Below are 27,921 nucleotides of genomic sequence, written 5' to 3' on the forward strand. Positions count from 1 at the left end.
CCACACATAATGTTATCATGATTATAACAGGCAGTTTAGATATTTATTAGTTTGCCTGAATAAATATTTTTGATATATGATTGATATAGATGATATATGACCTACCTTTGGGTGAGGCCTCAGGAACCTCTGCCTCATAGGTAGACTGATTAAAGACGGGGCTATTGTCATTCTGATCGATCACTTTGATTATTATTTCCATAGGATCTTCTGCATTTCCAGCACTTCCCTCTGCCACAGCATGAGCCCAGATCTATAGAAAGGAACATTTCATTTTATTAACAAGTATGTTTTGTGGGTCAAGTTATTCGTTTAGGGTTTATACTGTTCCAATTATAATTAACTATATTTAATTGATTTCATCACAGGTGACTAAACATTTATATTCATCAAATTTTGATCTGAGTATTTCTTGAAAATATTAACATTGTTACATAAAAACTATTCATCTTTTATAGCAGCATTAAAAGAAAACTAGTTACCCTGTATTCCGCCTGTTCCTCTCTGTCCAGTTCCTGTGTGACATACAGATTACCAGTATTCCTTTCCATGGTGAAAAGATTAATGGGAGGCTGATCTGCTCCTGGACCAGTGATGCTGTAATGGATCTTCTTGTTGTGATCGTCACTAGAGCGTATCTGAACAGAATGAAACATCAATGATAAAAGTTTTAAAACAAGAAAATAACTTAAAGACAGACATTAGTGCAGGTGACAGCCCTAACAGCTAGGACTAACTGTAACCTAAAACAGCTGCCTGGCTAAAGAATTTTATTAACATTACTAATGTTAAATAACAGACCAAAACTACTACTAACAATTTATTCATGGAAGGGAGCAGAATTCAGCTTTGGTAAAGTCACCGATGGTAGAAAAGAAAAAAAAATCTGAATACACCTTAAAGATAAAAGATGAAAGAAAAAAAAATCGACTGGATGCCATTTTTATGGTTCAGTTTGTCTCACCTGATTAAGCTTATAAGGATATGGTCCTCTCTGATTCTCAGAAACACTTATTGTAGGGACTGGCCAGTCTCTCTTCCAGCCCTCCACTAGATTGGGGGAAAAGCAGGACGGGAGCTTCTGGATTCACTGCATCCTGAAAAACATAAATTTTTTCGTTAAGCTGTGAGTATAGCTTGCAAGCTGTGTTACAAGCTTCAAGAATATTTTGTTGTTCATATTCTATTAATTGTATTTAATATACAGTATACTGGACAAAGTTCCCCTCCTCATCTCAGTGAGCTTCAGTCACATTCCTGTCCTGACCCATGGGGTTCAATGATGCCGGTCCACCCCTTGCAGCTATCCTGAGCAAGCTGTCCATTAGCCGTAGTGTTAATGGGAATTTTTTTTAACCATTTTTTCAGTAGTACATTTGGGAGGTCACATCCTGGAAGGTCTGGCTCTCAGTTTTCCTCTAATTCACCTCAAAGGTGTTCTATTGGGTTTAGGTCATGACCCTCTGCAGGCCAGTCCAGTTCATCAAACTAGACTCTGCCATCCATGTCTTTAAGGACTTTGCTCTGTGCCATGTTGGAAGAGGAAGGATGCAGATCCAAACTGCTCCCACAAAGCTGGGATCATGGAATGATCCAGAATGTCTTAGTTCCTTTCACTGGAACTAAGGGGCCAAGCCCAGCTCCTGAGAACCAACCCCACACCATGATCCCCCCTCCACCACAATACAGTCAGACAAGTCCTGTTCCCTTGGCAACCACCAAACCCAGAGTGGGAGAAGCGGGATTCTTCACTCCAGAGAATGCGTCTCGACTGCGCTGGTGTCCAGAGGCAACTGCTTTGCATCGCTGACCCGGTTCCATTAGTTTGCGTGGCAAACCAAATGTTGACTGAGTTGCCGCTGTTCCCAAACCCTTCCATTTTCTGCTGATTCAGCTGAAAGTTGACTTTGGAGAAATTTCACCACCGGTTTCGTTGCACAGTTGACATGATCTGTCACATATCAATGCTGCAATTCACTGAGCTCCTGAGAGTGATCCATCTGCATATTAATGTTAACAGTTTGCTTGATTTTATCCACCTGTGACCGTGGGACTGATTGGAACACCTGGTTCCATGATCTGGACGGGTGAGGAGGTACACTTTCCTCTTCTGCAGAAAAGTAACTGTGTTTGTGTTGGTTTATTTCTAGGAAAATCCGAGGTTATTATCATTAACCCTAACAGCCTGGTGCCGTTTCGACTTGTTGACGAGAGAAGCAACGTCCTGAAAACCACCAGTGGTCAGAATCTAGGATCTGAAAGGAAAGACCCGGGAGATAATTTCCTTGCTGGGTCAGTGTCATAGGTTACCTCCTTTCGCCGACAAGGGATTGACGGGATTTACGGCAACCAAACCAAGTAAGTGTTAAGACAGGGGGTTAAGAGTCCCCCGCAAAGGTAGACGAGTGAGTAAAGTTCCCTGCAAAAGTGATTAAAGTTCACAGTTAAAGTTGAAAAAGGTGAAACAGTTAAAGAAACCGGTTAAAGTCCTGAAAGGTAGATAAACACAACACAAAAAATTAGGGAGGAAGTAGGGAGGAAATTCAGTCACATCATTCAGCACAGGCTGTTGAATTAATTGCATTAATAAGGGCTTGTGAACTGACAAGAGGATGCGATGTGACAATTTATAACAATAGTTGGTATGCATTTTTGACTACCGGTATCTTTTTCTTTGCAAACCAATGGGAACTCTGAGGCATGGTAACCTTAACAGGCAAAACATAGGTTATTTCTAACAGAAATGTTACAGGTTATCCCACCAAGATGACTGATGACTGATAAAGGCCGTGTGTGTCTAATGATTAAAACGTCCTGCTGTACGTACATTGTTACTCAAGCAATGGCTGCCTTCCGACTGATGATGCACTATGGCTACTTCACCAATAGGATATCTTTTTGGCTGACTGGTCAGTGTGCAAGACTTGCCTTTGGGAGTCTGGGGTTTGAATCCCACCTGTGGCCTCTGTTGTCTACCTTACCACATGAGCACAGCCTTTTTTCTTTTCTTTTTTTTTTAAATATCAAGATCACACAGTTTCCTTCCTTAATGTGAAATTGATCTGGATGCAGTATTGGTAATGCTAAAGCTCTGTCCCTGTTCAGTTAGCTTAGGTGAAGAAATTATATGTTGGTGTTTGAGGGTTCAGAATAGCATCTGACATTTCAGACTTTGAACTTTTTACTCAGTTTGTACATGCTTGGCAGTCTGGTCCTGTCACTATGCCTCCTTGTGATGATGCGTCCAGGTCGCTTTGTGAGGAGTATATCCATTTGGCTGACTGGTCAGTGCCACTGCGTTTCACACAGGAGACTGTGGGTTCTAATGCCGCCTGGTTCATCTATGGTGTACATTACCACACATATATACTTATACAATATATCTTAGTGGAACAGTTCCTCTGTCTCAGGATAACGGATAGTACAATGCCCATTCGTCACTATCTATTGAATTTCTAAAAAAAAAAGGAAAAAAGCCTCACACTATTAACCCTGTCTTGTCATTAGAAATACATTTGATACCGTTGCTTTTTTATGTAATCAGTACAGTATGTATATATTTTTCTTTAATGACATGTCGAAATTAGAAAATGCATAATTAATTGCATGGAAATGCCTAGTGTTTTATAAATGATACAAATGATAGGCCATGAGGAAGAAACCCTGTCTACTTTTAAGGCTAGGCTTAAAACTTTCTTTTTTGATAAAGCTCATAGTTAGAGTGGCTCAGGTTATCCTGAGCTATCTCTATAGTTATGCTGCTATAGGCTTAGACTGCTGGAGGACATAGGGACCCCTTTTTTCCTTCTGCTTCATTCTCTCTCTATTCTCCCACTCTGCAAAATCTGTTAGTTCCATCTCTAACGTTCTGCTCTCTGTGCATTTTCTCATAGTACTGTAGCTTCATCTAGTCTGTTCCTGTTTGGCTGTGACTCCATCCTGGAGAGAAATATCTGCTGTGCTGCTGCCATCAACACCTTTGTTATAGATGTAAGAGATCTACCTGTTTTTCAGTGTAGTCCTGTTTCTCTGACTGTGACTAGCTAGATGTGCACTTGGAGCTCTTCTGCCTGGCTGTGTGTTCCCTTGACTTGGCAGCTTTTTAGCTGGTTGACAGTTGCCTTTTTCTATCTCTGCTTCTGTCTCCTTGGACCCCAGTCAGCCTCAGCTGCGGGAGGTTTCTACCTGTTAAAAGGGAGTTTTTCCTCTCCACTGTCACTACAAGTATGCTTAGTGTGAGGGAGTGACTTCGAGTCGACGATTCGATTCAATCAACTGGTTTTAATTAGACGGAAAACTTTTAATTAATAATTTGACTGGATGATCTGGTGAACTGTAAAGTGCCTTGAGATGACATGTGTTGTGAATTGGCGCTATATAAATAAGCTGTATTGAAAATTTCAATAATAGTGTTGAAATTATTTAACATTGTAATCAATGGATTTCTTTCATCTCTCAGAAAGTTACATTTTCTGTTGTTTAAAATAAAATACATTTTCTAAAAAATATTCCATCGTTCAACCTCTGCAGGGTTAAATCTGATGGTAAGAACATAATGAAAAAAGGGAGTCATTTTAATTGATTTAATTTTCTGGTGTTGCAATGAAGTTTTAATAAGTGACGTTAGCAGCAACATTTAATCTCTATCTGGGATCAATATGGGATATTTAGATGGAATTACACCAAATTTTTTCAACTGGTTTGTTTTTAAGCATGTATTAGAAATAAATTGCACAGAAATAATACATTATTTAATAAAACACTATTTTATTTACTTACAGCAGGCTGAGAGATGACTGGAGGGTTATCATCATTTGCGGACACAGTGATCAATACTTTAGCTTGCGCAGCCAGTCCCTCCCCTGCTAAATCTGCCGCTTCTACCAGCAGAGTGTACTGGGGGTGTTTCTGTGAGCGGAGATAGAAGACAAAGTAAATTCAGGCTGTTGGGATGAATCTCTTTTATATTCTGCTTTAAGTACCCCTCTGTCCAGTGCTTCAGCATTGACTGTGATGACACCAGTGACTGGGTCTATTGCAAACACTGATGGACTGGGTCCTTGAGGCTCCTCGCTCATAATCCGATAGCGGATGGCAGAGTTGTCATTATCTGGCTCATCAGCATCTGTGGCCTCAACTTGGATCACCTCGAAACCTTAAGAAGAGGAAATAAAATGCAGATAAATTAATAATAAATGAATATATATATATATAAATTTCATTTTATTTTTTTGCCGAGGTATAATTTAAACTTCTGAGAACCCAACCAAATATTAACCTCTCGGTTATATCGGCTTATACTGTTTTAGATTCAACCTTCTACTGGGACACTTTGATTCCTGTAGCACCTAAAGAGAAACAAATTCTTTCAGTTGTCTTTTTATCCCCTTTTTCCTTGTGTAAAAGAGCTTATACGTTTATTTTATACTATTCTAACTTATAATGTTTCTGTCATGATCTGGCCTGTTTGCTCTCCCTTAATTAGTAATTCCTTTCACCTGTCGTTTTCCCTCTGCCTCAATTATAATGTATTCCTCTCACCTGTTTCCTTTGGTTTATATTCAGTTCAGCCTGAGCATTCAGTGCCAGATCATTACTTGTCTTTTTGTTAGTCTGTCCATTCAGTTTTTGCCTTGGTTCATGCCCTGGATCCTGGCGGCCAGTGGAAAGAGGGTTTTAGTGCTTGTCTCGTCTCCTGATCGTCCACTGTTCCGCCCCTGCGGAGTCCTCGGGGTTTTTGGCTCTATATGTGGGGAGGTTCAGTTTTTATTCCAGTAAGCCTGGCTCCAGGGAGGAGACCAGTTTAAAGTCCTGCATCTAGTTCTGGTTCCACGTCCTGTCTCTGCTACCCTCTTCCACTGAGCCTGCTCATCTGCACCTGATCCTTTCTGCTCCTGTGCATGACCACCTGGTCATGCTTCTGGTCCCAGTCTGACTTTGAATCCTCCTGGAAGCCTGTGGATGCCTGGAAGTCTGGATCCTGCCACCTGTTTCTGTTCCTGTCTGTTCTGGATCCCTGACCAGGATCGGCTTCCAGCATGTCCTCTGGAACTGCAGCACTTGGGGGCATTCATGGACTGAACTGCTAAACCAGGTAAGTGACTCACTGAGAACATCATCTTCAGTCAGATGATTGTGGTCACTTAACTGTGTTTCTCCTGCAGAGTGTCTGTGATTGGGCGGTGCCCCGCTTCCCATCCTGCAGTGTCTGCAAGCCACAGCTCCGCTTTTGTTTTGCTTTATGTAATAAACGTTTTGAACTTTCCTACTGACTGTCTCTCCTTGAATACTGGGTCCCTCTTTCCGCGTTTCATGACAGTTTCGACTGTCAAGTAGAATGTGGTAACTTATAAAACTTAATGAAAGTGAACTTTGAGATAAACATTAGATAATGTTTTGTTCTTAATAAACATTGTCATAATATGTGTTTCTTTAACCAAAAATTAAAACTTTAACGAGTAAAAACATTGACTGCAACAGGGTTGAAATCCGGTTAGAATTAAGTCTAATTACTTCAACAAACAACACTGAAGGAAACAAAACACTAGATTTGTAATGTTATAGAATGGGGTTTAAATAATATCACAAAAAAATTGAGACTTACAGCATTAATAATTGAGGTATCAAAGGGCTTCCAGACCAAAAAATACTCAATTACTTTTCTACTAAGAACAAAGATAACCCAGATGAATGAGGAAATGTCCAGTGTGTGAGCTATTTTTACTTTTGCCAAGATAAGTTAGTGCAGCCATAAACTGATGTCAAATCATAGTAACAAGCTATAGGCTGATAAACTCTAAAATGAAGGGTAACAGGTCCACTTTAAAAATTATAATTGACCAAAGATAGGTTATGGATTAAACATAGCAGGATGACTTAATTAAAAAATGGATACTGGTAGGTGTTTAGATTAGCAGACACAGCTTAAGGTTTCTGGTTTTTATTAGTTTTATTACAATGGAAAATAAACACAAAAACTTATTTTAGACATATATATCTGTTTTATTATGCATGGACACAAGGATATATCAGTTACTGAATTTAAAAATTTTTGTGGTTTACTTAATAGGAAAAAAAGGCAAACCTGTTGGTCCTGGGTTTGCCAGGTTAAGGGGGGTGACCCTGAAGCATTTTTGCTGTGTTGTTGGTTCTGAAGTGAGCAGAGTTTTATACAGCTGAGGACAGAGAAATGACTCAGAGTGATATTTTTTTTCTCGTGAATGTGAATACCAGAAAAAAATAAACGCTAGTCGTGTGAGCTGCATGGGTAGCGGTTGAAAGTCCCAGAAGGTTGTTGGTTTTTGAGCCCAACGGTTTCTGCATGCAGAGAGGGACGTTGTTTTATGCCCGGTCTGTCTGCAGACACAAAAGATGCCTTTCTGAAAACAGAGCGCATACAGTACCAGCCAACATAAGGTTTAAACTTTCTACATATTGTAAAAGTATCGATAAACTTCTTTACCAAGTGCCATAATACTTTGCATGAATAGTTAAAATATTTTTAAAAAATTGCAAAAAAAAGTCCAATGCAATGGACTGTTTACAATCATATCGAGCTAAAAACTCCTGTTGATTATTGTTTAGGGCAGATATATATACCAAATAAAGAGAGAAACTGTTAAGCTGTTTAGATTTGCTTTATCTTGAGCTATTTGCTTTTTCTAGAGCTACGCAGCCCCATGCAGAAACTCGTGGCAGGTGTGATCATCCCCATTGATTTTCAATGAGCGCAATGATTTTCGGTTGGAATGCATGCAAAATCGGATTCGGTGTGTTCTGGCCATGCAGCAACAGAGATAAAAAAGGCCCTTTGAACAGGAAGTAACCTCCAGCAGAAGAAGGCCTTCTGCCGAGGCCAACTGGGGTTAAATATACAAAGCAGACATAGAAAAGGAAAATTTAAGCAAAGTTTCAAAACTACTTTAATATGGAAGTTATGTCCCCCTGATAGCGGCTGCGCCTCAGAACTTCCCTACCGGTTCTTTTCCTGGGAGCAAGTTATTTACTACTCTTAACTCAAACTGGGTAAAACCATATGAAAAAGGAATAAAAAAACAGAAGTAAAAAAGTAACAGAGTTTACTCCAGATCAGGTCGTTACAAGACAGAGAAAATGCTTGGAGCTTGCACAGCTGTGGGCTCAAAAAACGTCAGCGAGCGTCTGGAAAAGATTGAGCCCAAGGTCATCTCCTGCTTCTTATACCTCATAAGTCTATGTGTTGCATCAGGTGGAAGCTCAGCTGTTCGTATCAGAAACTGACACGCCATCCATGTCCTGAACCTGCATCTTGCCTCTATCCCCAAGAATTACAGATAGCTCACCTTTATCAGACCAGCTCCAAGATGTGCCCATATCCTGTGTATTTCTAAAGACACGAAGAGTGTCCTGATTAGATGAGCTCCATACACACAGTTACTTCCACCATGTGAAGGAAGGCCTTCTACTCTGTCTAATCTGGCTAACAGAATGACAATGCACATGATGTATAAAGAATAAACCCTAGACTAGCTCCAGTCTCCACAGGAGACTTTGTTAAGCTAATTGGCTCTTATATTATAAATTTGTTTAAAAGCACACCATGGACTTTGTGACCTAAAGAGTTTACACATGAGTTATTTTAAATGATTCCTCAACCCAATATCCAGAGCTTGAACTTATCAATGCTACGAGTGGGTTTCCTCTCTCGAAATACCAACTATGTAAGTTCCGCCTGCTTGACTACTGGTCATGGTTGGGGCAAGAAATGTGTTTAAACCTTCTGAGGAGGCTTTCTATAGTCTGTCATCTCCTATATGTCTTTCCACATCCTTCTGGTGTTGCTGTCATCGTGGAAAAGATCCTGGATCTTCCAGCTGTGGTTCTGCTTCGCTCATCTAACGGCACGGTTCAAATTTGCACGCACTGTTCTCAGTGCCACTCTGTCACCAGACTTGAAAGCTGAGTTCCGTGCTTTTAGCGATCTCTGAACCTTCCCATTCATCCTGGCTCGTGGGTTTATGTGGGTGGTGATTTTCTTTGTGATGCTGACGTCTTCAATGCTTCTGTTGATGTAGGCTGATACAGTCATGGCATACTCATCTATTTTTTGTTGTTGTCATAGGTTACTGCAGCTTTGAACATGTTCCAGTCAGTACATTCAAAACAATCCCGGAGTTTCTCCATGGCCCTCCCAGTCATTGAAGAGCACAATTTTCAATTTAGAAAATTGATGATGAAAACGTCCTCTATGTGTGAAGATTGAAGCTCATAGAAAGCCTGGTATAGAGTCTTCGTGGCCTCTTTTATATTAACGCTGGGAGGCACATAAACAGCGGTAATACTGAACTCTCTGGGCGGATAAAAAGGTCTGCCGTTAACAGTCAGAAACTCAATGTCTGGAGGGCAGAAGCTAGCGAACAATGTAATATTTTTATACCAGCTGTTGTTTATGTAAACACAGACCCCCCCGCCTCTGTTTTTAACTCTTAGCTCTTTGTTTCTATTGGCTCTGTATAGCGTGAGCCCCTCCAGGCTAATAGCATTGTCCGGTATCGATGAATGAAGCCATGATTAAGTCAGGATGATGACCCAGCAGTTACTAAACTCCTTTATTGTAGAGAGTTCCAGTTGGAGATTATCCATTTTGTTATCCGGTGAACAGACGGTGGAGAGCAGGATTGATGGGATCGGTGCTCTGTGGGGATTCCTTCTTAGTTTCGCCTTTAGCCCGCCTCTGCTACCCCTCTTACATCGCCTAGCACACCGATCCCTCCGGCCTCCTCCTTGACCTGGCCTTCTCCAGACCCCGCTGTGTTGTCTCCATCCATCCATAGCACTCCACAGCTTTTAAAACAATCGAGAGTGGCTCTGTTTAAAACATTTTGTGGCCATAGCTCCAGCAGGCGTTGGTGGTAATAGCCTGGTTTTTAGCGTTCTGAACGGCATATTTTGTGGAATTGTCGAAAACTGCATGTCCATAATAATCTATTGTTCTAAATTAGTTAAAAGCTAATTCAACCTCATTATGAATTCTTCAAGATAAACCTTGGATCCCACATATAAAATCCATTCCTAACTCTGATATCATCGCTTCATTTTATTGATTATTATTTTCAGACATGTGTTTCCTTCTTCGTTGTTCATAGAAGTTTAGTTCAGTTGAGAAGTATGTTTAACTTTGGGCTGAATAGTTTTTGTTAATAAACTCTTCTGTTTTTAATAAAGTTGTGGTGAATTTATTTAAATATATGTGCAGAATTATCAGTTTGACCATGATTTAAGCTTGATTCACACTTTTATTTGTTGTTCTAACACAAAGCCAGTGGGGCGTGGGTTGATAAACAATTTATGTATATGACATGTTTTTTTTCCCTCAAGATCTTAGGAATTTTATAAAGTTCACTACAAGGCCAACTGAATTCAGGTAGTTTATAGTAATACAATGATTTTAAGTGTGTTATGTATTAGTATCTGATTTACTCTAGTAAAAAATAGCACAATTCCCTCCTTGTAGGTTCACTTCCTGAACCAGGTTACTTTACCTTTTGGTGAGGCCTCAGGAACCTCTGCCTCATAGGTAGTCTGATTAAAAACGGGTTTGTTGTCATTCTGGTCGATTACTCTGATTATTATTTCCATAGGATCTTCTGCATTTCCAGAACTTCCCTCTGCCACAGTATGAACCACAAGCTATAGAAAGGAACATTTCATTTTATTAACAAGTATGTTTTGTGGGTTCTGTTTAAAGCTCGGTGTTGTTAATTGTTCCAATTAATAATAACTTTATCTTTTAAAGCAGCATTGAAAAGAAAACTAGTTACCTTGTATTCCGCCTGTTCCTCTCTGTCCAGTTTCTGTGTGACATACAGATTACCAGTCTTCCTGTCCATGGTGAAAAGATTATTGGGAGGCTGATCTGCTCCGGGACCAGTGATGCTGTAATGGATCGTCTTTGACTTATCTACATTAGAGCGTATCTGGACAGAATGAAACATGCATGAGAAAAGTTTTAAACCTATAAAATAACTTAAAGGGAGGCATTAATGTAGGCGACAGCACCAACAGCTAGGACTAACTGTAACCTAAAACAGCTGCCTGGCTAAAGGATTTTAGACTCAGACAAATTTTAGTGTCATTTCGTATACACAGAGTGTACACCTGCAATTGAACATGAAAAACAGGTCTGCCCCTTAGCATTAGGGGTCGTTATAGTCCTTGTTAGCCTGCAATACCAGATACTGGTCTATGCCTCTGTCCTAGACCAAATATGATTGGGGTGGTGTATGCAGTTCAATGCAGTGATCTTTATATTGGAGAAACCAAACAACCTCTCCACAGATGCATGGCCCAACACAGGAGAGCTATCTCCTCCAGAAAGCTAGGCGGTACATCTACACCTTATGGACAAAAGAAATTAATTTGAGGACAAGAATGTTCACATTTTGGACAAAGAAGACGGTTTGAAAGGGTTGTGAAGGAAGCCATTTATGTTAAAACAGAAAAATCAATCTTACACACAGGAGGCGGACTCAGGTTTCAGCTTTCAAAAACCTACAATGCAGCGATACAGTTGATTCCTTCCCTCTTTCATAATCCTCTTCACCAAACAGGGGAGAGAAGCATCTCACCTGGTCAGTAGGACAACAATTCCCCTAACAACTCACCCCTTTTCAGGGGCATATACCAGTATCAGGTATTGCAGGTTAACACAGACCTCAACAACCCTTATTACTAAGAGGCAGACCTGTTCTTCCAGTTCAATTGCATCTTTTCTAAGCCAAAACAAGGCTTTGTTGGGCTACTCTATAAAGCTTGGAACTCAATGCTACTTCTGACATTCTGAATTGAAAAAGTTCCCTGGTTGGAAGGGGAAGCGTCTTCAAACTTGGAAAACAGTCAAGTCTATTGGTTAAATTTTTTTTTACTTTTTTTGAGAATGACTATGACCTGGATAACTGAGAATCCTAACCAGCACACCGACGGTATACGAAACAAAATTACGTTGCTTAGAGCTTATGACAGTAAAATGAACATTTCCATTTAAAGTGTAGCAGTGATCATCATGCATAGATGGTGTTTATTACTATTACTAGTTTTAGCAAACAATTCAGCAAATAATTTAGTTATTCAAGGGAGTAGAATTCAGCTTTGGTAAACTCACCAATGGTAGAATGGAAACATAAATCTGTATACACCTTAAAAACACAAGGTATGATAATAGATTTTTTTTTATTATTATTGCCTGGATGCCATTTTTATGGTTCAGTTCATCTCACCTGAACAAGATGCATGGGATATGGTCCTCTCTGATTCTCAGAAACACTTATTGGAGGCATAGCCCAGTGTCTCTTCCTCCTCTTCAGCCCTCCATTAGATTTGGGGAAATCCAGGATGGGAACCTGCGGATATCCTGCATCCTAATAAAACATAGATTTTTTTCAGTAAGCTACAGAAACTGTAAATGGCTTCCAGAATTAACAACAACAACAAATGTACCTCCAATGTTAAATTTAAATAGTAAATGGCCTAGTACTAATATATTGCTTTTTTAAGCCAGAGGACTTGACTAAAGCGCTTTACACTACATTGCGTCATTCACCCATTCACACTCACATGCTGATGGTGGCACGCTACATTGTAGCCACAGCTGCCCTGGGGCTCACTGACAGAAGTTAAAAGACTAAAAATGCCTTTAGAGAGGAAACTCCTAATATGAGTTCAAATGAAGCAGTTGTAGCAGGTTATTATCTCAAGCTCTCACAAAAGTATTTTAGTGAAGAAAGAAGGAATGTCAGCTCAGCACTGATAGCCATGTGGTAACAGCAAATGCTAAATCCAGCCACAAGGTGGCAGTGTTTCACAGAAAATATCACTGAATTAGTTTAAAAAATACAAAAAGCAGAGATCCGTGGTAATGTGAGCTTTCTTAAGGTAAATCAGAAGAACTATTCTCAACAATAAAAAATTACATTTTCTGGCCCATATCGACACCTACCGGTTCTTTGGTAGCGTCCACCTCAGTGGTCATATTGTGATTATGGCCATCATACACCACCCTGGCTAAAGTAATGATCCACTGAGCCTCTGAACCCAACGAGTAGATAGAGAAGTCCCGATGGCCCTCATGAAGAACGACTTCAGATGTTACCTGGATGAGAAACACCATAGTAAAATTAGCACAGGATAACACCAGATAAGGATTCAAAACTCTTCCAGGCCTCAAGAGGTTCTGACTCCGAGTTGCAAAGTCCAAATTTTGGTAAGAATCAGGAACATGGCTGCGCCTGTAGGCAGTGGCTTGATACATGTCTTGACAACTCCACAAAATACCCAGCTTAGAACTCTGCAAATAAGGCATCAATCTTGCATCTACGACTGCCAGCGCCTGCTTGAGCTTCGGTCACTAAATTTTGTTTCTGGACTCTTAAATACAGCCAATGTTGACAGTTGCTTGGGACAGATGTAAACAATACAGTGGGCCCAGGGACCAGGCTGGCTAGGGTTTGGGCCGGAGAGAGCGAAGTGCGAGGAGGCAAAAGAGGGGCTGCAGAGGTAGGCTAACGGCAAATCTAAGATTCCCCACAGACAACTGATCCCATTAATCCTGCTCTCCAATGTCCGCTCACTGGATAACAAAATGGATTATCTCCATCGTGAGCTCTCCTCACCAAGCATCATTGGATTATTTTGTCACAGCGCCCCACTGTCACCTATGGCTGTCGCTGCCCAAATAACAAAAATGGTGCAGGCACCGTCTGGGGAGGCGGAGTTACATGACAAATGGGATGCAAAAAGTAGTGATCTTCTGTCTGAACATTCAGTTAACTGAGTTCTCTATAAAGTCCACTGTATTGTCCCCGCTCTGTATAGTGATGGAGTTATTCAGGGGTTATGGCTGGTGTTCGGACACAGCCCATGTCTCACAAATCGAACTTGAACATTTTCAACTGGGCCATCTGGAGGAGACCATTGTTAGGGGTGTTGGAGTCTGGATCTATAGTGTTGCTATGGTTGGTGTTTTTGCATTCCTTATCAGTTCTACTAGGGGCCGCCTTAGACTATAGTTAGGCTGTTGCTTACAGCTGTTGCTTATAAGTAGAATATCAACATATTTTTGTCCACAATTGTTATGGTAATGCACCTATTGATTCTATAACAATCCCTCATAACTGACATGCAAAACTAAGAGCAGCTGTCTTCCAAGGGGAACATAGGAACATAGACATATTGATGGCCCTTTCTCTGTGTGAGTCAAATAAAATATAAAATTATGAACTATTGTCCTGTTTGTTTCTTTCATCCGTTTGTACTTTCCTGTGAATAAACCCTAGTCCAGTAATCAAAGTTAAACCTTAAACTGATTACTGTCCTGATGTTCAGGAGCAATTTAAAGACTAAATTTGATACTGGTTTGTAATGGGCTTTAAATACTGAGGTTTGGTCAAACAAACCATGTCACCCAGATAGGAAATTCTTAATTCAATTCATTTCACATGAGCATTTGTAATTTATGAAACATTCCTTACCCTTAATATCCCGTCCTGTTTAGCCATGAAAGTGAAATCATTAGAGATGGAACCAATTGTCATGATGTCAGTGCAATCGGAGTGGTCCACTGAAACAGAAGGAAAAACGTTAGCTGTTCCCTTTAAAGCTTTTGCATTGTTCAAATCAACTCCTCATTGCTCTAATGTGCAGCAGACATCTACATCTTGACTTATTCCAGAAATAGTTGTTGAAAAATTGGGCTGTTTGGTCGGTCTGATTTTGTCTCACTTTATACCAATAATAGACGGTGAAAAGACATAACAAGACCAGTTTTTGACGTCTTTTCAACAATCTGAATTTAAAGCTGTTCACCTTTTACTTTTCAACTGAATGTAGACGTCGTGTAGACGTAAGTCATGTCATCTTTTAAATGCCTTTTCAACGTCTTTTCAACCAATTTTTGCTTGGTGGGCTAGATCTATGGTAACTATAGATCTAGCTATGCTCCCAATGGTCACACGCACATACAATAATAATAAGATTAGCAGGCAGCTTCTGAGTTTTAAATTTCATGCAGTATGAATCCAGCAATGAGGATTAAAGGCAGAGAGTTGGGGGTGAAATCAGCTGAGAGACGTTGAAGATAAGTAAGCTAGAAGCCAAGTATCTAATTTAAAAGGATCTCTACCAAGGTGGGTCTGGCCATTGGGCCATTGGGCAATCTGGCCAACTTGTTTCACAACATAGAGGTGCTACAGCAAAGATCAAAATTTCAGCCTCAACCTTGGAACAGCCAAGAGCAGTTGATACGCTTACTATGTACAGTAGGCTGATTAGGATGAATCAAGTCTAATAAACGCAGTGGTGCAAGGCCGTTCCCGCATTTAGAAACAAATATAAGAATTTTGGAATCAATTCTGTTACCGTAGTTATCAGGCTCCTGTGGAACCAACTAGCAGATTTAGTCCGTGAGGCAGACACCCTGTCTACTTTTAGGCTAGGCTTAAAACTTTCCTTTTTGATAAAGCTCATAGTTAGAGAGGCTCAGGTTATCGTTATCTATCTCTGTAGTTATGCTGCTATAGGCTTAGAATGGTGGAGGACATAAGGACCCCCATTTCATCATTCTGCTTCATTCTATCCCTATTCTCCCACTCTGCAGAATCTATTAGTTTAATCTCTAACGTTCTGCTCTCTCTGCTTTTTCTCATAGTAGCTTCACCTTGTCTGTTCCTGTTTAGCTGTGACTCGACCCTGGAGAGAAATATCATCTCTGCTGCTGCCATCAACACCTTTGTTTATAGATGTTGGAGATCGGCCTGTTTTTCAGTGTAGTCCTGTTTCTCTGACTGTAACTAACTGGATGTGTTCTCCTCATCCTCTGACATGGGAGCTGGTTTGGAGCTCGTTTGCCTTGCTGTGTGTTTCCTGGAAGGGGCCGCCTGTGGAGCTGATTGACAGTTGCCTTTTGTATCTGTGCTTCTGTCTCCTTAAACCTCAGTCGGCCTCAGCAGATGGCCGCTCACAATGAGCCTGGTTCTGCTGGAGGTTTCTTCCTGTTAAAAGGGAGTTTTTTCTCTCCACTGTCGCTACAAGCATGCTTAGTGTTAGGGATTGCCTGTGAGTCAATGAGTCGATGCAATCAAATGGTTTTCCTTAGATAGAAAACTGAATCAATTTGACTGTTTGATCTGGTGAACTCTAAAGTGCCTTGAGATGACATGTGTTGTGAATTGGCGCTATAGAAAAGAACTGAATTGAATTGATATCAAGTTAATTAGTCATGTGCAATTATTGTATTTATATGCATATTTATTATTCTTCCTTTTTTCTTTTTTTGACCCTCATAGCCTGTGTTGCCTGACAGCCCTGATTACAGCTGATTGCGGTGTGCTTAAGTTTACTTAAACTAAATTTTGTTAGGAATCCAGTCTGTGTGGGTTGTGCTTTTGTGTTTTTCCCCTCCACCACCAGGTGGCACCCTGTGCTCGTTGGTCCTCCCACACACCTGTGGCTGGTTGGCTCGTTACTAACTGACTTCTTAAGCGGTGGACTACCACTACTACTATAAGGGTTCTGATGGCATCTTAGCAAAAAGGATTTTTATCAAAAACATAATTAATGTGCACAAATAAGGAATAGTTGTATTAACCATACATGTAAAAGGAGTAGTATGGGGCCCCAAGAACTTGGGGCTAGTATTCCCTAATGGTAAATCCCCATCTGCTGCCAAATGAAGGTGAATCCAAAAAAAAAGTTCTATGAGAATACAAGAGAAAGAATAAAATATCTGTCTTTCCCATAAGGGGACATCAGCAGGTATTACTGGAGATATACGTAATTATCCTTAGATCTTTAAGTAGAACATAACTGCTAGCTGGGCCAAACCAAAGAATAAAAGACTTCTTCTCACCTTTTCCAAGTATCATGCCTGGTTTCAGAACCTTTTCAGTAACCGTGAAAGTAAGTAATTTGGATTCAAAGCAGATGTCATAGTATGGTTCTTCAGTCAGCTGCACTGGTAAAGCCTGTAGAAGAAAAACAGGTTTTTTACAAAAGTGCACCCCTTAGAGTGTGAATTAATTTTTATAAAGCTCTTTGACTCCACGTTTTGTGTTTTGGTGCAGGTTTGATTTTTTGTGTCGATCACTTTTCTGTGATAACGTGATTTTTTTTTTTATAGTGCCGTTATCATTTTAGACCAGATGGTCCTCCTCCTTGCTGCCAAACTTAAAGGGATAATCACAAAATATGACTCTTCAAATTAATAGGGCAGTCGCTCGTACTCACACGCACCGACAGGGGGGACAAACGGGTCAATTGTCCCAGGCCCAGCACAGAGGGGGGCCCAAAACTGACACTCTAACCATTCAAAACACAGGCAGAAGTTGAGATATGTCCAGAGTTATGATGCAGTGTATGTGTCTAACTGGAAAGCAATGGAGCCAGTGAGTGTGGAGCTCCCAGCAGTCTGAGTGGTAGTGTTGAATGTAGGGGAAGCTAAAGCTGTGGATGCATTCAGATGTCACTGCAAAGTTAATGAATGTGAGCATTAATAACATTAATAAAAATATTAATGATACCAATGCTACTGTCATTTACTTATGTTGACTGAGGAGTTAGTGCTGTATATAATTCGTACGATGGTACCCAGAGGTTTCCAAAGTATTGATGTTTATTACTCTAGTATAAATCCTACTGTTTAAAAAGCATTACTTCACCACCCTGGCAGGGAGTGTTGGTCTAGTGGATTAGAGCACTTTGTCTGTGCTCTGATAAGGTTGCAAGAACCTGGTTTGATCTCCATAGCCTGCACTCTGGGTCCCTGAGAAAGACCCTTAACTCCATACTGTGGCAGCCCACTGCTCCCCAAGGAGATGAGTTAAATGCAGAGAGTGAATTTCTATATTGTAAGATCAATTTCTGTTTCTATTTTTTTATTTAAAAGGAACATTTTTCTACAATTCTGGATGATAACATCCTTATAGTCCATTTTCTTAGTTTTTTAACTAATGGTAACAGTAAATTATATTTATTTTGGTATGTGGTGAAAAACAAGTTGGGGCAGCACTAAGTCCAACCAAAAATAAATTGAGTGTCTGAATTAAACTGATTATTTTGATGATTTTTATTTTCTTTAAATACCAACAGGACATAATGAAAATGAGCTGAAATGAAACAAAACGAATGAGTCCCTTTTTAAATTGTAAGGAGTAGAAAATGAAAAGTTGTATAAATTCAGGCCACATCAACAATGCATTTACGGGAAAGTAGAATTTACATGTGTTTAAGTTACGCTCATTTCAATGGAAGATTTTTAGCCCATGCCTTTTTTTTCTTTTTCTTTATTTCATAGGAATATTTCTGACCTTGATGCTCCTTGGTTCTTTGCACCTTATCATGAGGCCTTCCAGGATGGCCGTTTAGCAGCTGCATCATTTGTCATAATCTGTATTTCTGGTAGTTCTGCAGTACTGCCAGCAGATAGCGTACATGTCTATTTAGATCTGCTCATTATGGCCAAAAAGGACAAAACACGCTTGGAATGGAAAAATATTAGACATAATATAAGAGTAGACATCGCAGCAACCGCTTTTTTCTATGAGCACCGACGTGATTTGGTGGCGCCATCTTGGGGCGGTCGACCCATCCGGTCGGTGTATTTTTTGAGCAGGAACAGGATCAGTTTTAATCAACTTTAACTCTCTGAATATCAAACCTATTTTCACAGTTTAGTTTTTTGTTTTTTTTTTTGGTGAAAACACAAAAATAGTTCAGTTTATTTAATATTCTTAGTGTTTTTTTTTACTATATACAGAAACATATTTATACAGGTATCCTCAAATATATATTTATATATATATAATTATAATTTATATATATTTATATACTGTAAAAAATATTGTTAAATACTGTAACATTTTCAAACAATTCTTCAGATGCGCAGTATTTACATGTTTTGGCTGTTTTGTGTTTTTATTTATAAAGTTTGTTTTATTCATTTATTTTTATTTACAGCATTTTGGTCAGCTGTGTTTTTTTTAAGTGCTGAACAAACTGGATCATATTTTTTTTTTTTTTACTCTGTCAATTGTTCGATTATTTTTATGCAAATTATAAGGTACTTAATAAATTTGTGTGACCACTTGTGCGGTAATCTTTTGCGGCTGGAATGCCACAATTTACCCACTGTGGGACAACAAAGGGAGTTTCTATTATATGTAGTGTATATCTGCTGTTTATTTAGTAATGTCTTCCAAAGCTCTGATGACTTCATGAAGTTATCCCTCGAGGTCTGATGTTAACAACCTGTTGATTTAGAAAAAAATCTGTCACAGTGTTGAGGCATCCTTCTTCTGTTCTGCTTAAAGCAGCAGGTTAGGGTAGCAGGTCGACCTCCCCAAGATGGCACCCGAAAATTCCTGCGCCGCGACAGTCAATGCGGGGTTTACTCTTATATTATGTCTATGGGAGTAACAGCCCCTTGTTATTAAGGATATTTTTCTTTTATTCTATAGGCATAAAATCATGACTGACCACATTTAAATGAACAGGTAATTATTGGGCTTCTGTGCAAACCTGTTAGAATGCAGAGGATGTTATGCAATCTTTTTTATGTTTAGATAAGACATCTGAGACAGTCAAGACAGAAGTCCGCTGGTCGCCCACAGAAGCAGCTTCAGTCAGAGACTCATTTCACCAAGCTGCACCACAGGACATCATTCCTGCCTTTGGTCATTCTTATCCTTATCTTATTTTACAGTGTTTATATTGGAAGGGTGTCATTTTACTGTTAGGAGTGTATTCTTACAAATTTTACTTATTTTATTATGTCTAATTTACTCTATTTTGTTCTATTTTACATACAATCATATTTTTCTATCTTCTGTAAACAGTTGCTTTGCAGGAAAAGAATTTCCCCCAAGGGATTAATAATGTAATTCTGATTCTGATTAAGTGAAACCCCCTAAAATCACAGAAACGCAATCAGGGACATGCACTATTATTATTATTATTGACCCAAGTTATAATTGTCATGAAATGTTTGGTAAGAAAAAACTAAAAAAGGATTCTGCTCGAGGTTTCTTCTTGTTAAAGGGGACTTTTTCCTCTCCATTGTCGCTACAAGTGCTTAGTGTGGGGGATTGCTGAAGAGTCAATGAGTCGATGCAATCAACTGGTTTTCCTTAGATAGAAAACTTTGAAATAAACTAAAATGAATTGAATTGAAAAAGCAGCAATAAATAACAGTTACTGATATTTTCTAAACAGACTGTGGGTCTTTGTTCATTATCCAGATGCTGTAGTTAGCACTGAAGCAAGCTGCTGAAGAAAGTAAAACCTTTCTGTCTTACCTGAACACTGAAGAATAAAGCACAGCAAACGGTTAACCACATGCTCCCCATCTGTTCCCTGCTCAGTATGCTGTGTACTGTTAAGTAGTTTGTTGCAATGGTTCCTTTCTTTTCATCTCTCTGGAATGAAATCTACCTCTCAGGCTTGTGCAGGTTTGTTAAATGTGTGACAGCATGCATGTGTGCAACCTGTGGGTCCTGATTTGGTCATGCAGGCTGAACAGGAAAAGGCTTCTGCTTCTGATAGGTTATGTCGTTTTAATGTTTGCACAGCACGACGGCTCCATTTGCACAGGGTGCTCACTTTTCCTAGTGTGGGGTGAAAGAAAGTATTTGTTCATTTGCTGAATGTGTAAAAAAAATTATTAATTATTATTTATTTAAGGATCCCATTAGTCTCTACGAGAGCAGAGACTTTACTCTTCCTGGGGTCCATTTTCAACAATAAAACATCACAATCAGTGCAGAAAACTTACAGTAGAAACTAGTGTTGTCTATGCCATTTTTTTGGCTCCGATACCGATACCCCATACCTGGCTGTGCAGTATTGGCTGATGCCGATACCATACCGATACCATCTGTTTGAAATTGATGTGTGTGTATATCTGAAGAAGTGCATACTACTTGGATGTAAAATAATTGCCACCATGGCTTTGTCAAGCTGCTGCCTACCTTTGTGAAGCAGGAAAAAAACTAATACAAACTGAATCCAGTAGAACTTTTAATTGCCTACCTGGAATAGGTGACAATAGTTGAATAAACTTTTGGCTCTCAAAATGGTATTGCTAACCTATTTTTTGGTACTTGCTGATACCAATACCACCATTTTAGTGCTAGATCGGGGCCCCACCCGATACTGGTATCGGTATCGGTGCAACACTAGTAGAAACAACATTATTAAATCAAAATACCGTATTTTCACGACTATAAGGCGCACTTAAACGTCTTTTTTTTTCCTCAAAATGTGCGGTGCGCCCTATGGTGCGGTGCGCCCTATGTGTGTTGTAACTGCGACTTTTGAGACCACCTCATTGAGGAGATGATGAAAGAGTGGCTGAATGTAAGGAGACCAGGTGTTTTTTTTCCACTCATCACCATCGCTGTTAATATGTAACTCCATGCGTGCCCATCTCACAGCTGATGTGAAAAACATGGGGAAACAAATTAACGCTGTGCTCGCTGTTCAAACGCTCGACATCGGTGTGAACCGGACCCAGCAGGTGCAGCAGAAGCAGCGAGTTTACATGCAAAGTCAATGGTTGACGCGCGTATAGGCGCAGCAAAAGGTCCCGCAGCGCGTTTTGAGCAGCAGGCGCAGCGCGTCAGGAGCGTTTAAGCATCTGCCAACGCGCTGCTGCTGCTCGAGATGGAAAAATTGAAGTTTTGCTGCTGGACGCGCCGCATCAGAGAAGCTGATCTGGGAGCTGACAGCGAGAGAGACACAGCGCTCTGATGACATATGATATTAACACAAATGAAAAAGGCTGGATGGATGAGGAGATGATGAAAGCGTGGCTGAGGCAGGTGTATGTGAGGAGACCAGGTGGTTTTTTCCACGCATCACCATCGCTGCGTGCCCATCTCGCAGCCGATGTGAAAAAAAAGGTGAATCAATGAACGCTGTGCTCGCCGTTATCCCGGGGGGTCTGACAAAGGAACTTCAACCGCTCGACATCGGTGTGAAGCGGCCGTTCAAAGTAAGGCTGCGAGCGGCGTGGGAGCGATGGATGACAGACGGAGACCACAGTTTCACGAAAAGTGGAAGGCGGCGCCGGGCAAGTTACGCCACCGTTTGCGGATGGATTGTAGATGCTTGGGCTAACGTGTCTGCTGGCTCTGTTGTTCAAGCTTTCGCAAAAGCCAGCATTATTTCTGAGGAGCTGCGCTGCACGGAAAGTGACTGACAGCGAAGAAGGGGAAACTGGCATGTCTGATTTAGCGCAGCTGTTTAATTCAGAAACAGAGGATGATGACTTTGATGGGTTTGATTAATACTTTGCAATAAATACATGAATAAAGCACAATCATACTCAGTTTTGCTCCCGCTCTATTTTTCTACCTGAACACTTAATTCAACAGCAGCCTCTGGGCGGGTCTCCTCCTCTTCACCGCGGCGGCTGGCAGGTGTTTTTTCATCTAAATAATCTAAATCTTGCAGCTATATTTTCTGTGATCAGTGGGAATAAAGTAGTTTTAATATGTTTTTAAGTGAGAAAGTCCACCTGAAAACTTAATAATTGCAGTCAGTTCATCCAGATTATCTATTTCTGTCGGAGGCGCTCAGACCCCCACATACCAGCGGTACACCGACAGTAGAAATCCCTTCAACAGCAGCCTCTAGGCTGGGCAGCCTCCAGGTTCACCGCGGTGGCTGGCAGGTGTTTTTCATCTAAATAATTTAAACTGCAGGCACCAGGATACCGGTAATAAAAGCGAACATATTCCGTCGGCAGGTTTCAGGATTTTAAGTTAATTTAGGAGTGATCACAGCGCTCCGTCATCTGCGATGTGTCTGTCTCACTGCCAGCTCCCAGGTTTGATTAATACTATGTAATAAATACATGAATAAAGCACAGTCATACTCAGTTTTGCCCCCGCTGTATTTTTAAATATGCAGTAGAGGTATTTAAACGTAGTAGAGGACATGTACCTGTATATAAAAAACGCGCCCTATAGTCCGGTGCGCCTTATGTGTGTGTTAAATACAGAAATGGGACACATAACTGAGACTGCGCCTTTTAGTACGGTGCGCCTTATGGTCGTGAAAATACGGTAAAACAAAGCAAAAACATACATTATGTTGTCCCTAGTTAAACATAAAATATTCCACAGAGAGATGGTGCGTTATATAAATGTGTTATTAATGCATTAGTTCTTGGAAAAGGCAGAGTAAAACTCAGATTAACAACTTGTCTCGTACTAAGCCTGTGTCTGCATTTAGTAGGCTCAGGTTTAGAGCAGAGACACCAAAGAACAACAAACCAATCTCATCCATGAAAGTCTCTGATGCAAGACAGCACCTACGGATCCAAATGTACATCCCAGAGCCAGTCTTGCTGTCTCATTCAGAGCTATCTGGTGTCTGCTGAAGTCTTTTTGAGCAGCATTTGACCACATAGTAGAGCAGTAATCCAAGTGACATAAAACTAAAGACTGTATTACACGTTTTCTTGTTTTGATTGACATATATTTGGCATTGCTTCCAAATAATGAGATATTTCTGCTAAATTGCTAAATGTGAAAACCAAGACATTGTTTGATCTAAAGTAACACCCAATAGTTTAATTTCACTCACCTGCTATACAGATTGGTGGTTTAAAGTTAGATTTAACACTGATGTTTAGAGCCATACAGAGAATGCGAGAGCTACACTTAAACAATGGGAGACAAAATGAGGGGGAAAAAAAGTTCAATAGGGATCTATTGAACTTTTTTTTTTTATTGAAGGTTTTTGAAGGATTTATTTGTAACTTATGAAAGATATCTGGCCCTCAAAGCTCTTCTATCCACCACAAGTTACTTATAATCTATTCAATTCAATTCAGTTTCTTTCTATAGCTCCAATTCACATCACGTCATCTCAAGGCACTTTACAGAAACGATTCAACCAGATCATCCAATCAGATTTATTCAAAGTTTTCTATTTAAGGAAAACCAGCTGATTGCATCGACTCATTGACTCTTCAGCAACGCCTCTCACCAAGCATGCTTGTAGTGACAGTGGAGAGGAAAGACTCCCTTTTAACAGGAAGAAACCTCCAACAGAACCAGGCTCAGTGTGAGCGGCCATCTGCCGAGTCCGACTGGGGTTCAAAGAGACAGAAGCAGAGATACAAAAGGCAACCTCTAAAAGCCAGCCCCGTCCAGGAAACACACAACCAGGCAGACGAGCTCTGAGCCAGCTCCCATGTCAGATGATGAAGAGAGCACATCCAGCCAGTCACAGTCAGAGAAACAGGGCTACACAGAAAAACAGGCCGAGTTCCAGCATCTATAAACAAAGGTGTTGATGGAAGCAGCACAGCTGATATTTCTCACCCGGATGGAGTCACAGCCAAACAGGAACAGACCAGATGAAGCTACTATGAGAATAAGAAAGAGCAGAATGTTAGAGATTGAACTAACAGATACTGCAGAGTGGAAGAATAGAGATAGCTGAAAATAGATGAAAAAGGGGTCCCTATGTCCTCCAGCAGTCTAAGCCTATAGCAGCATAACTACAGAGATAGCTCAGGATAACCTGAGCCACTCTAACTATAAGTTTTATCAAAAAAGGAAAGTTTTAAGCCTTCCCTTAAAAGTAGACAGGATGTCTGCCTCATGGACTAAAACTGGTAGTTGGTTCCACAGGAGAGGAGCCTGATAACTAAAAGATCTGCCTCCCATTCTACTTTAGAAATTCTAGGAACCACTAGTAAATTGAGAGCGAAGTGCTCTTTTAGGAACATAAGGAACAATCAGATCTCTGATATAAGATGGAGCTTGGCCATTTAAGGCTTTATATGTGAGAAGGAGGATTTTAAATTCTATTCTTGATTTAACAGGAAGCCAATGAAGAGAAGCCAGGATAGGAGAGATATGATCTCTCTTTTTTATTTTCATCAGAGCTCTGGCTGCAGCAATTTGGATCAGTTGAAGTCTTTTAACTACAGTTTTTGGACTTCCTGATAGTAAAGAATTATTATAGTCCAACCTTAAAATGTTCAAAAAACAATTTAAACCAGTCATGTGCAGTTTCTCAATTGTAGTTGTGAAATTCGCCTAATGACTTCAAAGTGCAGTGCTCTATAAAAACTGCCATGTAGATGTCTCTAATGTTTCAGGTAAGGTCCATGTGTTTACTTTTCCACTAACATAGTGGAACTATAGTAAAAAAAAAATCATCAGAAGGTATAAAATACTGGGAAGGTGATAGGGAGATGTAAACGTTTAGATTTAGTCAGGTAATGGTAGCAGAGATATTATCACATACCCTAACCTGAAATGACATGATAAACGACTTCTTTCCAAAGAGTGTACAAGTTGAAACATCTCGCACCATGGTAGGCCAAGAAAAGATTTGTTATTTCAAGTTCAAATCAAGGTGACAGCAGCATATAATCCAGTGGTGTTACATGGAAGTTTGTCAAACAATTTGTCATCTCCACACCACCACCAGATGTCGCTGCGGGATTGAGGTTTAAAAAAGGTGGATACCAGTAAAATACTTGCACATTGTGTTTCATTTAGTGTGCCTAGTTTCGGGCCCGCTCCGGTCCTGTTTACACAGGTGAAATTTGCCACAGCTACTTTTTTCAAAAAGATCGGTTTCTTTTTCTCAGTTGTGGTCAGGGGATAGATATTATCCCAATAGGTGCAATTATCAGATGGGACCGTATAATTCATTATATTTAGAAGACATTGAGGAGTTATGGTGGCAGGAACCACACGTAACAGCGGTCTGGCTCCCATACACACAAGACAATCATTAGACACTGTTTTAGCTGCTTGTTCTGCCATTAAAAGCCAGTTGTTTGTTTGCCCAGAGATTCCAGTGATGACTTGAAACAATTCATCTGTTTTAAGCGGACCATTAATATTTTGAATTTTTATCTGTTCACCTTGGGCAGAAGTAAGAATCCCTTGTATCTCATCTCCTTCTTGTGTAATATTTACGGGGCACAAATACAAAGGCCAACATGGATCGGTTCCACTAGACCGTGCACATAGAAATGAGGAAGAACAGCCTTCCTTCTCAAGGGGTTCTGCTGTGGAGTTTATTATCATAGTGAAAACTTTGGAGGCATGGTTAACAGTGAACCCTGATATTCTACTCATCCATTTCTTAGCTAAAGGTGTCCATCCATACGATCCCTTTTTCCACTGTCCAGTGGTTCTAAATACGTCTCCCCAACCATTATGAGTTCTTTGAACTACGCGAGGAAATAGGTAGAAATCATAACCGTGCCAATCTCCCGGGTCATGTTTAAATCTTTGCGAGAATGTTTGAAAAGGAATAGTCACCAAACTGATTACTCTAGTAGAGTTATAGCAGAGATAGACGTCCCTTTTACAAATAGCTGGATCATGAGGGCAACAAGAATCCTTGCCCTGAGTGAGAGCTAAAACAAAACTAATATGAATAATCGCAACATCCTCTAGGTTCAAACTTCAAAAAGTGTTCTATGGATAATCTTTTTACACAATGGTCTACTTCCTATGACCTCTCGGCAGAGTTGTTGAACCTTCACCAGTTTGAGATGGTTGTATGCTAAAAAATACAACCCCCTTTGTACGATGGACTTCCTCTGAAGGTCGGTGAAGGAGACCAAATGTGTATTCTATAACAAGTACCACAGTAGAATTACTAGAGTGCTAAGCAGTACGATAAGGTTCCAGAGAATAATTAAGAAAGTGATTTTACTTATTACTCATCTGATCTAACTATCACTTTCTTGCAATCCATTTAGAAAACAAATCTATTATAACCAAACAGAATTGAAAGGATAAATAGGTTTAGGGAAAGCACCTTTTTTAGGTCTTAAATTTAGCACATATTAGACATGCTTTACAAAAGTTTTTTGCATAGAATATAAATCCATATGCTATATAATGATGCTCAATGCTCAATCAATCCTACAATCCTCCCGGTTGAGACATGAGTAAAATCATGACTCAATATAGAAGCTCATTCAAAGAAATTTTTTATTTTTTTTTGGAAGGATTGGTTTATGTTCTGGTCACATATAGGTGCCATCATGGATTTTAAGATAGTTTGGCTGATTAACATGTTTGTTTCGTTGAATGTCATCCCCACTTCACATGTATTTAATAAGAAATGTTATGTTTAATGCAATGTTACGATAAAATTAGGACAGCAACTAACAATTATTTCGTAAATCGATCAGTCTATCGTTAATTCTTTCGATTAATTGGTTAGCCAAAAATTCTGTAAAGAAGATTACTAATGACATTAAACCAGGTGAAACCAAAACATCTCCTCCTGAAGAGCTCCGGACGGAAAGTATTGACAGACAAAAACATTTTATAATCGTATTTGCAAAATGTTTATAAATTTATTTTACAGTTTTGGTATGATTACTGATCCAAGTGAGTTACTCTGTCGGGGAAAGCCAGATTTTACATGTATATTATGTGTTAGAGTCTCTATACTCCATTTAATGATGAATCACTAAATTTGTTTACGAATATGCAAATAATCAATTAATATGATTCATGTTTTCAGCCACAGATAAAATACATGAGATGGGCAACACAGAGTAACTACAGCCCAGATGTTCAACTTTTATTTTATTATTTATTATTTTTTTTATTATTTATTATTTATTATTTTATTATTTATTTATTTTATTATTTTATAGTGAAGCATAGTAGGTAAAAATATAAGAGTGGGGTTTAACTCTGCACGATTCTATATATTCAGAAGAAAGTACTGTATTTACCGTCTGTCTCAGTTGTTCAATTAAAATCATTTACAAAGTGGAAAACAGTCCTAATTCCACATTCATCAGAGCCGGTGATACTCCAACATTGATAAACAGCATCTAGTTAGTGTAGTGCTTAAAAATGTTTATTAATGGAGCAAAATGCTCCTTTTCTC

The 27,921-nt window shown here is 39.7% G+C and overlaps 2 protein-coding genes across 2 annotated transcripts in view; both read right to left on the reverse strand.

Moving 5' to 3' along the window:
* The window catches only part of LOC119792651 (cadherin-1-like), a 23,757-nt gene extending 23,206 nt beyond the window's left edge, over positions 1–551 (reverse strand). The window contains exons 1-2 of the mRNA XM_038299380.1: positions 483–551; positions 106–253 (exon numbers count right to left, since the gene is read on the reverse strand). Of these exons, the coding sequence (XP_038155308.1) occupies positions 106–253; positions 483–551 (217 nt within the window). The remainder of the gene's footprint in view (positions 1–105; positions 254–482) is intronic.
* LOC119792673 (cadherin-1-like) lies at positions 488–20,485 on the reverse strand. Its single transcript, XM_038299411.1, has 11 exons — positions 20,322–20,485; positions 16,880–16,994; positions 14,505–14,593; positions 12,974–13,126; positions 12,255–12,395; positions 10,800–10,955; positions 10,521–10,668; positions 4,983–5,155; positions 4,780–4,908; positions 965–1,097; positions 488–638 (listed from the first exon to the last, which is right to left on the reverse strand). The coding sequence occupies exons 1-10, from the start codon at positions 20,370–20,372 to the stop codon at positions 1,002–1,004; spliced, it is 1,251 nt and encodes a 416-aa protein (XP_038155339.1). The 5' UTR covers positions 20,373–20,485; the 3' UTR covers positions 488–638; positions 965–1,001.
* Positions 20,486–27,921: the final 7,436 nt, after the last annotated feature.

The sequence above is a fragment of the Cyprinodon tularosa genome, unplaced genomic scaffold (assembly GCF_016077235.1).
Source record: "Cyprinodon tularosa strain WSP-4 unplaced genomic scaffold, ASM1607723v1 ctg428, whole genome shotgun sequence".
NCBI classification, from domain to species: Eukaryota; Metazoa; Chordata; class Actinopteri; order Cyprinodontiformes; family Cyprinodontidae; genus Cyprinodon; species Cyprinodon tularosa.